The sequence below is a fragment of the Brassica napus genome, chromosome A9 (genome assembly GCF_020379485.1).
Source record: "Brassica napus cultivar Da-Ae chromosome A9, Da-Ae, whole genome shotgun sequence".
NCBI classification, from domain to species: domain Eukaryota; kingdom Viridiplantae; phylum Streptophyta; class Magnoliopsida; order Brassicales; family Brassicaceae; genus Brassica; species Brassica napus.
In genome coordinates this window covers 40,862,052-40,873,856 of record NC_063442.1, presented here as the reverse complement: position 1 = coordinate 40,873,856, position 11,805 = coordinate 40,862,052, and the positions used below count along the sequence as shown (strand labels likewise).

The window sequence follows — 11,805 nt, the reverse complement described above, 5'->3', positions numbered from 1 at the left end:
AAAACAATCTTTTGAGTGCATTATTAATAACGTCATTAGCAGCAACTTGTCTAATTTACTTTATTTATTTACACACAAAACTGATAATGTTAGAGATAAAACTGTTCTTGGTTCTGGATTGTAAGCTTCAGACTGTTAAATACGTTTCACTTATACTAATTGATTTTGATTGAAAAGAAAAAAACATGACACAAAGTAAAAGATAAGAGTTTAATACTGTACTTTCCAAGCCACACAATACATTTCTGTTTCTGGCTAATTACCCTCAACTACCTTTTTTTTTATTAGTAAACTAAAGAACGGTAAAATGTTATTTGTGCAAACAATTACTCCTAAGTTGGCATCATAAGAAACAAAAGAATGCAAGCTAATAGCCAATTACTATCAGTATATATACCAAAACTAAGACTCACTCAATCTGTGCTTGCTTCTTTTGTTTCCATCAACCTCAATTCAGTTCCACAATGTTTCCCTGACAACCTGCAACAAAACAAAACTGAAAACGTCAGACACCAAAAAGTCCTAAAGCTTTTTGAAGACAGAACAACACTGAGACACTACTAGTGTCATGGCTTTTTATGAAAAGAATCATTTACATGCTTCGTGCAACTCTTCCGCGAGCAGTAGAATAATATCAGCTTGTTCTGCCAGTTTTATCATCCTTTCTTTGTGTTCTGCAGCTCTTTTGACCAATTCTAAATTTTTTTCTACCTCCGCGAACTTAAAAGCTGCGGTTCCTGAAGCTTGATCAACCTCCTTCTGCGAAACCGTGAGTACTCGTTGACTGTTTGTCTGCCGGGGTTTCACATTCACCTCTTTAGGTCTCGCTACAACCGGCGCTCTCATTCCCGAGAAGCTAGTACCATACATCCTATAGAAGTTCTGCGTCTGTTGTTGCATTGTACCAAAACAATACAAAAAGCAGGCATGAGGAGGAAACCAGCACAGATGGAAAGAAAAAGTTAAAATGTTTGCGCTCTTGTTCAAGACTACTTACTCCTGCTCTTATCTGGTTAACCTTTTCAATTTTGCCTTGAGCAGCAAGCCTCCTCAATCTTGATCCCAGGACCCTTTTAAAACCTGGTGGCACTTCATGTTTTTTTTCCTATACACAAAACCAGACCAATATCATGAACTTGATCATCAGAAGTTAGCTGCTATGACACTAAAAATTGATACCGAAACCTAATAGAGCTATCAATAGATAATCATAGTGGTATGCCTAACCTCGATGAAGTTGAAAATTGTAGTGACATCAGATCCATTAGGATCCGTCAACGCTGAAAGAGCTTCGAATATCATCCCATCATACCTTTAAGAAACCAATGGCATCATCAGGAAGCGTCACAATTCAAGTAGCAAGTAGCAATTTACAGCACTTAAGAATATAAAGAAAAAAAAACAAACCTGGGAGCATTCTTTGCATCCACCATAGTGTTCCAACTATCATCAACGTTCAAATCAGAAGATCCACTACGAGGGAGGGGAGCAACCGGAGAAGGGGTCGCGCTAGAAGGTGGTGGAGTACTGGTAGCAGCAGCTGCAACGGCGGCTAGATTCAAAGCTGCAGCTTTGATTTTTGGTGTCCGCACCTTATCTATTGAGCCTTGAATGTCAGGGGGAACATTCAAGTTACGCCATTTATCCTAGAGAATATGAAACATCGCATGTTTAAAGATTCTTGATCATAAGTTCACACCCTCTGGTGGTTTAAAATCATAGCTGGAGTTACAAGACTAACGAGCTGCACAGCATTTCTTGCACAGGTAAGTACAAGAATCTCAAATGCTACAGAGCAAACAATATATCCACCGAACAAACCAGAGTCTAGAACCCTCTACAACCTCAAATCCAAAACTCTTCCAAGTCTTAATCTTTTCATCCAGAAACTAATACTTATCAGATTGCATGAGCACAGCAGCTTCTCAAACCAAACAACCGGAGAAGATTTTTCCGGTGAGAAAGTTTCAATCTTTTTGCACACGATCAAACCGAAGTAAGGTTCTTTATATCTGAACAAAGAGCAGCAAGAAAGAAGAGACCTTGAGGTCGATGTTGGAGCGATTACAGAGGGAATCAGCGAACTCAGGATCTTTGATAATATTCTTCCACTTTCCGGGCCCATGCTTCTGAACGCCGGCGAGCAACGCCTCTTCCTCCTCCTCCGTCCATTTGAGCTTATGGTTTCCCATCTCTATCGCGTCCCCTCTTCGCAGCTTCGTTTGTCTGTCTATGCAATCTTCTTGTTCCCAATCCAAACAAAAAGTCTTTTCTTTTATAGTTTGTGAAGATTTGTCTCTCAATCGACAAAGTGGTTCTTTTGGTAAGTTTTTAATTTCAGATGCGCGTTGTATAAACGTCTAAAAACTATAGGGATCGAAATTATAAATAATCATAAACCGCAGCGATTTTGGTTTAAATTGACATAAATAGAACGTCAGGGGTCAAATTCGAATTAATAAAAACTTAAAGAAGCACTGTAAACATTTGTGAAGATCTATCTCAATCTACAAAGTGATTATTTTGGTAAGTTTTCAATTTAAGGTGCACATTGTACAAAGGTTTGAAAAATAAAGGTCGAAAATGAAAATAATTTAAAACTCAAAGATTTCTTGGTTTAAATTGTCATAAATAAAACATCAGGGGTTAAATTCAAATTACATAAAAAATTGAAAAGCTCCATGAGTTTTTGCTTATGATCATGTTTTTTTTAACTCTTTTTCACTAAGCCATAAAATGTGAACATTGTTATATCATGTGAACATAGTAAGGAGAGCTATTTCTCAACTTTGTCATCAAGAGTGAGATAGAAATTCAGATGAACTGGATGTTGCACTTGGATGAGAATCTAGGAAATCTCATTAGGTTCGATCTCAACTTGTTACAGTCTGACCCTGGTTGAACACCAATTTTCACGAGTTCGAGGTATTGCAGGCTTCCCAAAAAAAACCTCATCTGTTCAATCTCTCTACAAGTTCCTCCGTATCCTGAGATCTCTAGCACCTTCAGTGGAAGATACGGTAAACAAGACACTTTCTCTTTTCGCCAATCAATCACTCCCTTACGTTTGGGACGATGATAGCAAGGACACACATCTCCACATCTACCTGTTACTCGATGCAAGAGACCCTGAAATCATTTAAAAGAAAACATGAAAAAAACAATTTGACATGTGTATGATAAATCAATTGCAAAACAAGAAAAATATATTATTTGTCCATCAAGAAACTGATACCTTGATGACTAAATTTTGTAGCTTTGGGGTCTTTCTGAGCAGACGTGGCAGAACTTGCCAGCTTTTATCCTTGTCGCTCTCGAATGATAAAGTAACGAGGTTGTCGAATGTGAAGATCAATTTGCAGCCGAAATGAAGCGCCTAATGCATGTATTATCGAAACCATAAGCATATATACAGATATATATATTCATAATAGATTTATGAATTAATTTTATTTTAGTTTTACTATTTATTTTGATAGTTAGAATTATCTTTATAGATTTCAATAGTTTTTAGGGATATTTGGTTTTCTATTTTTATTTTATATGCATGTCCAGAATTGTATTCAGTTATTATTAATAATTTAATAGGATTGAGATTTTGTTCTAATTATTACTAAAATAATTTATTTTATAAAGCTTCAGCTTCATCAACAAAATCATAGGCACAACAACATAGAATACATATACCAAAACAGTCAATGGAAGAGATACTGACCTCAAGAGAATAAGCAGACAAGTGGAGGATCTTTACGTAACTGGCCATTCTCAAAAGCAGGATTGTAGCATCACCAAAGATATCATCACTACAAGCAAATCATTATACTCACCTGTCTCGGTATAATCATCAAAACGGGTAGTTGACTCCAATAATCGAAGATCTAGTCTAGCTTCGACAAGCGACTCCATCTCGCCACCATCATTATAAACATCATGGACATAACTAGAAAATTCAAAGTAGACAAAGGTTTTCTGGACAACTGATGCAAACTTCTTGATCATCGTAAACATCTTTATACTCGGGTGGAACGACGTAATAAATCACAAGTCGCTTCAAAGTACGACATGGCGCAAATCCAATCCAACTCGGCGGGTGTGATTCGCCATCGTTATGTATGAACAATTCTTCCAGAACGGGGCACATAAGGATGAGCTTGTGGTAATAGGACTCCTCTATCACGATATCGCCGATATAAAGCGATTTGAGCGATGGGAAACACCTATCTTCGTTTATTTTCTCATCCATAAAAAGTTGATCAGTAAAGTCCATGTGTCCATCAGGGAGGGCTTCGATAACGCATCCACCGGATAGTGTAAGCTTAACCAATGTTTTGGACCGAAACAACAACTCTGCTCTATCTTTGTCTATCCGATGAGGACACCGCAAGTGTAGTTCCGATAAGCTGGGTTGTAACGCGACGCGAATCCAATCGTCAACACGAGACTTTTCGTAGCGGCCATTCACGGAGAGAGTCTTGATGGGACAGGTACTTAACAGAGCGACTGTCTTGTCCACAAACTCGGAGAATGCACTTGATCTTGCGGCATCTCGGTGGTGGTCGGGATAGAGAAAGATGGAGTCATCAAAATCAAGGCTGCTGTCTACAAGAGGGAGCAGATTCATCCACCTCTTAGACAGAACCGATGTGGAAGCAGCAAGTTTTGTGGGAAGTAAAGACAAGATTATGCCAAGAATATCATCTGGCAAACTGCTGATTGAATCTCTACGAGATATAGACTCCAACTGAGCCTTTCTTCTGCCTGCATGCAATATTATTTATTATTATATGCATGGAAACAAAAAAAAGCTATTAACGAATTTTGATTAACAATATACACAAATCTGCCTAAACGAATGGGGGGAAAAGGATCAAAATCAAACTTACGTTTTAGAATCGAAGCCAGACCCATTAAAGCAAAATTTGAATTAGATTTTGGAGTTAGAGGAAGAGAATCCTCCTCTTATTATATATGACTAGATTTTTTAACCGCGCTACACGCGGATAAGATATTATATGTATTTCTCAATTCTAAAAAATAATGTATAATATTGTATTACATTATTTAAAGAATATAAAATATGACTTCATAACATAAATATATTTTTTAAATTTTCTTTGTGGAAATCATTATGTTGTTTGATTGTTGTACTTGATTCACATATTTGCATAGATATTTGTGATAGATGAATAACTATATTTTTATTATCAGTAAATAATATATATTTATTATATAATATAATAAAAATGGAATTGTTTACTTTTTAACAAACTTGTCTCATGTTGGGGACTCGGTTATAGACATATCATATTCGAATGAAACATTTTTACACTTATCAATCTTCTTAACAATCAAGAAACAAATCTGAATATCAAAACAATATCTCATACGATCTCTTTGTGGAATAACTGCTCTGAAGAAATTGAATTTATGCATCAAAAAGGACTGGAAATGGATGTGCATATGTGTTATCTAAGTCAGCTTTACAAAAAAACTATTTATAGTTCATATATCATTTATGTCCATCCTATTTTTTTGTCCATCATTTCTTAAACATCTTGAAATAAGTAATGCTAATTAATAATAAACTTTTTACTCACAAAATAAAAATCAAATTTGTCTAATTATCGCTTAATTTGTCTAACTGATATATGTATTTCTCAATTCTAAAAAATAATGTATAATATTGTATTACATTATTTAAAGAATATAAAATATGACTTCATAACATAAATATATTTTTTAAATTTTCTTTGTGGAAATCATTATGTTGTTTGATTGTTGTACTTGATTCACATATTTGCATAGATATTTGTGATAGATGAATAACTATATTTTTATTATCAGTAAATAATATATATTGATTATATAATATAAGAAAAATAAAATTATCTATACTATTAAAGCAGGATCATATTGTCATAATTACCTTAGGGGCATGTTTCTTTCACTAACATTGCATGTTTCATTAAGGGTAATTAAGTAATATTAATAATAAATCTATATTGGGTCATTATTTTTGGATCCAGCCCAAATCAAATCTCTCTTGGGCCATTTGGGCCTATTAAAAAATCAGATTCAATTCTCACTTTTTTTTTTCCTTTGGGCCATTGAGTCCAAGTTCAAATAATTTTTTTTCAACTATTCTTAATTATTATTTTTTTCTTTTCTTAATATAATTTAAGCATTCATAAAAATAATTGAATTTTTTTATTGAAAAGTATAAATCTTTATTAAAAGTATATAATTTTTAATTAAAATTTTAACCCCATAATAAAATTAATTTATCAGAGTTATACCAACTTAATTCATTAAAAAAATACAGTTTAATTTTTTTAACATAAATAGTCATTTAAAATGAAATACGATAAATAAAGATAATTTTTTTAAGTCTTTTATAAAATAAAACACAAATATATGAAAATGTGACATTTACTAAATATTTGTCAATTGAAAAAAAAACAAAAATAAATCCGCGCTTTGAAAGCGCGGGTCAAAATCTAGTTTACTTTTTAAACAAACTTGTCTCATGTTGGGGACTCAGTTATAGACATATCATATTCGAAAGAGACATTTTTACAGTTATCAATCTTCTTAACATTGAAAAAACAAATCTACATATCAAAACAATATCTCATACGATCTATTTGTGGAATAACTACTCTGAAGAAATTGAATTTAAGCATCAAAAAGGACTGGAAATGGATGTGCAGATATGTTATCTAAGTCTGCTTCACAAAGTACTATTCATAGTTCATATATCATTAATGTTCATTTTATTTTTTTGTCCACCATTTCTTAAACATCTTGAAATAACTGATGCTAATTAATAATAAATTTTTTGCTGGAAAAAAATCAAATTTGTCTAATTATCGCTTAAATATTTTATTAATATGGTCTAAGAAGCTTTTAAGTGATATCATAGTTTAATTTATTAGTTTTTTTTGTTAATTTTTAGAGGTTTTTGTATTTAAGATTTTTTTCCATATTAAGCTTCTATTTCTTTCACAGAATTGATATATATATATATATATATATATCATAAAAATTACCATCAAATCAGTTTTACTTATTTATTATTTTGTTTTAACGAAAATACACTTTTTAAATAATTTATTTTAAAATAAAATTATATATTAATTTGCTGTATTTTAACAATTTCATTGATTTAATTAATTTGCTTTGGTGGATAACTTAAAAAGTTTTCATATGAATCGGGGAAAGCAAGCTTATGTTGTTATATTATATTTATTTTGTGTATATAGAATCTATATACAATGCTAGTGTAATAAAGAAAGAACATTATTTTTTTGTAACTTCAAAAAGATACATTATTACAATTTGAAATGAATCAAAATTGAATAAAATGGTAATTAAATATTTGTAAATCTAATTGTTTAGTTGGATTCTCATGAAAAAAAAAATCGATTGGTTAAACAAATGTTTCAAAATTTGTTGTGGTATTGTTTTGTCTATAAATTATAAAATTTATTGAATTAATATATTTAATTATTGCATCCTTTAATAATATTTTATTAAGACATTAGAAAAATATGTTTTGAGTTGTTTTGTCAAATTGTACAAAAATCTATGCTTTTTCGTATTTGTAACTTCAAAAAGATACATTATGACAATTTGAAATTAATCAAAATTGAATAAAATGGTAATTAAATATTTGTAAATCTAATTTTTTTTTATCTTGTTTAGTTGGATTCTCGTGAAAAAAAATCGATAGGTTAAACAAATGTTTCAAAATTTGTTGTGTTATTGTTTTGTCTATAAATTACAAAATTTATTGAATTAATATATTTAATTATTACACCCTTAAATAATATTTTATTAAGACATTAGAGAAGTATGTTTTGAGTTGTTTTGTCAAAATTTTACAAAAATCTATGCTTTTTCATATTTGTCACGAAAATTTATATGTTAAACTTACTTTTACAAAATTATTAACTTTGTCACGAAAACAAAAATCTATGATTTTTCATATTTGTCAACGTTCTCACACTTTCTAAGAATATATTAACTTAGCCACTTACTTTTTTTTTTTTACAAAACAAAGTATCGGAGTCTTGAAAGTTGAATTCATATTATTGTAAATGTACATAAAAGTTTGTGATTATATACTTAGTGGTTCTTTATATGTGTCCAAGAAAGTGTCAATGGCTTAGTGGTAACTGTTCTATATATATATCATACCAACCCGGGTTCGATTCTCACCTTCGCATTGTTTTTTTTTATTTTTTACGAAAAATAAATGAGATGACATGGCAATTTCGGGTTCTCTGATTGGTTGATTTTTCTATCCTATGTGGACACCTCTCCATGGCTTATATCCCCCTTTTAGTATAGTATAGACTAGGGATTAACCCGGGCTACGCCCGGGATTTTTATTTTTTTTTCTAATTTAAGTTGTTAAATTATTTATATATAGGTTATGATATATATATTTTTATAAATCTTAAGATGCATGTCATAATTAAAATTTATTTTAAATTTTAACACGTTCAATTAACATATTTTTACTATTTAAATATTTTTTTGTAATTTTGTTGGCTATCTAATTATCATATTTAGCAAAATTATCTGTTGAGTGTTGGAATAAATGTTTTAGATATTTAATTAAACTGCAGAGTATTTTCGGATCGATCACATGCTCAACAATCGATCGATTCGTAAAAAGATGGTCGATCTCCTTGGCCAGGTAAGTACAATTTTAGCAAAAATATCTTTGATTTTCAAATATTAAGTATATAACTATTCTTTTGAATATTCTCTTTTTGAATTGTATTTTTTGATTAAATTATTGTATTATAATGTTTATGTAAATATTTTTTTGTGATGTTTGAATTTGTTTTATTCGTATACTTAACCTAGATGATATTGATGTTTAACAATTTATTGTTTTCTGGAAATAGAAAATAATGATATATCAAAACGTATCTAATACTTGTTAAATGATAGTATAATGTAAATTACATCCATTATTTGAAAATAACCATTTGTTGTTTTTATTTTTTTTAAATCAGAAATTATTTTTATTTAAAAACATTATTCATATATAATATAATAGTTTAAGTTTGTAAGATTAATCTATATATATAAATTATGTGTATGTTTTAAAAAATAATTTAAGATGTTATATATTGAGTAACTGAATAAAAGCTGAATTTCTTATCTTGAAAATCAAATAATTATATTTTTGTCTTCATGTTATACTCATCAATCCATCATTGATATTTATAACTCAGTATGCTTAAAAAAAAACTTAGTTTGAAGTAATAAATGAATTTAATAAAGTAAATTCATCACCTATAATATTCTGTAAACTATATTTGAAAACTCTCTACAATTATATTTTAAGCATAATTACTATTATTTAATTTAAGTTATTTTAAGCATAATATATGCTAAATCAACTTAAATTATATTTACAATAGGACTATCCTAAACCGGTTAATAAACCAAAAACAATACTAAACCAACATGAACTAATACCGGATTCGGCGAGGAAGGAAGTGTTCTGGGATAAACGCTTGAATGGATATTAACTGTAATGGTTTGATCATGAAAGAGTTAGTATGAATATTAACAATAAAATTATGGATTAGATTAATTTAAATTTGTAAGAATACCTTTGAGTCTATGAAAAACAATTCAATTCCCTGAATAAGTTTGCCCTTTGGAAATTGCGGGGTTTCCAACAATGAATCCACCTAATAAAAAGTTCGTTCTTATAAAAAATCTCTTTCAAGGTTATTAAAAGTTTTTGGGACGGCAAGGGTTAATGGTGGAACCATTTTTTTGCTCGAGTGTTTTGAAGCTTTCCTTGATAGTGTGAGGTTGATGTTGATGGTATAATGAGTTTTATATGGACTTTCTTGATGTAAAACTATACTTTTTTTTTAATGTGGTATTTCCATTTTTATATAATTTATTACCATTTTAAGATAGATGTTTAAATCTTAATATATTTTTTCCATTTTTTAAAATGTTTATTTCCATTTCTTATTTTTTTTACGTAATATCTATATTTTATATTTTAAAATAGATATTTAAATCTTAATGTACATTTTCCATTTTTTTAAATTGTGTATTTCCTTATATTATATATTTTACATTTTAAGATAGATGATTAATGCTTAATGAACTTTTCCATTTTTTAAATGTTGTTGTGTATTTACTTATTATTATATATATAATTCATATATTATATATTTACATTATTTACTTATTATTTACTTATTATTTATTTTCCTGTATATGTATTTCTATTTCTTGTACTTTTTATTTACTTAATATCTCTATTTTACATTTTAATATAGATGTTTAAATCTTAATGTACATTTTTCATTTTTTAAAAATTGTATATTTTCATTTGTTATACTTTCTATTTATGTAATATCTATATTTTAAATTTTAAGATATATTTTTAAAACTTTGTAATTTTCCATTTTTTAAATTGGGTATTTACTTATATTATATATTTACTTATTTTTTTATATTGTGTATTTCTATTTCTTATACTTTCTATTTACTAATAATTTTATATTTTAAGATAGATTTACATTTTAAGATAGATGTTTAAATACTAATGTACTTTGTCCATTTTTTGAATTGTGTATTTCCTTTTCTTATACTTTCTATTTGCGTAATATCTATATTTTACATTTTAAGATGGATGCTTAAATCTTAATATACTTTTTCCATTGTTTTTAAGTTGTGTATTTTTTTTCTTATACTTTCTATTTACTTAATATCTATATTTTACATTTTAAGATAGATGTTTAATATTTAATATACTCTTTCCATTTTTTATAAATTGTGCATTTACTTATTATTGTATATATAATTTGTATATTTATAATATTTACTTATTATTTATTTTTCTATATATTGAGTATTTCTCTTTCTTATACTTTATATTTAGTTAATTTATATATTTTATATTTTAAGATAGATGTTTAAATCTTAATGTATTTTTCCATTTTTAGTGTAAAGCGGCAATGTTTAATAGAAGAACTTGGACAAATAGTCAAATAGTTATATTTATGTTTTTTTTCTTTTTTTTATATAATGGTAATGTTACATTATGGAGATAAGCCGTTTTTTTAGTGAAAATTGTAATCTTACATATGTTTAATGTAATTTTTCTATTTTTTTTATGTTGTGTGTTTACATATTATTGTTATTTTTAAATGTAAAATGGTAATCTTACATATGTTTAATGTAGTATTTCCATTTTTTATGTTGTATGTTTACATATTATTTATTATTTTCAAAATTATATATAATATTTTTTTTTACAAAATAGTAATATTACATTATGGAGATAAGCCGTCTTTTTTTAGTGAAAAATGGCAATCTTACATATGTTTAATTAATGTAGTTTTTCCATTTTTTTATGTTGTATGTTTACATATTATTATTTTTAAATAAAAATGTAAAATAGTAATCTTACATATGTTTAATGTAGTATTTCTTTTTTTTATGTTGTATGTTTACATATATTTATTATTTTTGAAATTATATATAATGTTTTTTGTTTTTTTTTATAAAACGGTAATGTTACATTATGGAGATAAGTCGTCTTTTTTTTAAGTGAAAAATGGTAATCTTACATATGTTTAGTGTAGTTTTTCTATTTTTTGTGTTGTATGTTTACATATTATTTATAATTTTCAAAAATTTGTAATATTTGTAATATTAAAATGTAAAACTATATTTTATGCCACGTGTCATCTTTCGAGAGAAGTTTTTTTTGCTGATGTGGACGCTCTATGGAGCCTCAAAAGGTATTAAAAT

The 11,805-nt window shown here is 28.3% G+C and overlaps 2 protein-coding genes across 2 annotated transcripts; both read right to left on the bottom strand.

Moving 5' to 3' along the window:
- Positions 1–150: 150 nt before the first annotated feature.
- On the bottom strand, positions 151–2,272 carry LOC106430275 (telomere repeat-binding factor 4-like). Its single transcript, XM_048741651.1, has 6 exons — positions 2,043–2,272; positions 1,408–1,646; positions 1,228–1,312; positions 998–1,105; positions 597–888; positions 151–480 (listed from the first exon to the last, which is right to left on the bottom strand). Exons 1-6 carry the CDS (start codon positions 2,190–2,192, stop codon positions 449–451), a joined length of 906 nt encoding a protein of 301 aa, XP_048597608.1. The 5' UTR covers positions 2,193–2,272; the 3' UTR covers positions 151–448.
- A 542-nt stretch (positions 2,273–2,814) lies between these two features.
- LOC106430258 (F-box/LRR-repeat protein At5g35995-like) lies at positions 2,815–4,908 on the bottom strand. Its single transcript, XM_048740576.1, has 4 exons — positions 4,884–4,908; positions 3,989–4,758; positions 3,236–3,376; positions 2,815–3,129 (listed from the first exon to the last, which is right to left on the bottom strand). Exons 1-4 carry the CDS (start codon positions 4,906–4,908, stop codon positions 2,815–2,817), a joined length of 1,251 nt encoding a protein of 416 aa, XP_048596533.1.
- Between the last annotated feature and the right edge of the window lie 6,897 nt (positions 4,909–11,805).

Bases quoted from the DNA above. Each gene is read 5' to 3' on its own strand.
- LOC106430275 (XM_048741651.1), bottom strand. From the start codon at position 2,192: ATGGGAAACCATAAGCTCAAATGGACGGAGGAGGAGGAAGAGGCGTTG. The intron at 1,313-1,407 runs GTTTGTTTTTTT...GGTTTCTTAAAG, and splicing joins GATGCAAAGAATGCTCCCAG to GTATGATGGGATGATATTCG. The intron at 1,106-1,227 runs GTTAGGCATACC...TTTTGTGTATAG, and splicing joins CAATTTTCAACTTCATCGAG to GAAAAAAAACATGAAGTGCC.
- LOC106430258 (XM_048740576.1), bottom strand. From the start codon at position 4,908: ATGGGTCTGGCTTCGATTCTAAAAC. The intron at 3,377-3,988 runs GTTTGCATCAGT...TACATGCATTAG, and splicing joins ATGTTTACGATGATCAAGAA to GCGCTTCATTTCGGCTGCAA. The intron at 3,130-3,235 runs GTATCAGTTTCT...AAATGATTTCAG, and splicing joins TACAAAATTTAGTCATCAAG to GGTCTCTTGCATCGAGTAAC.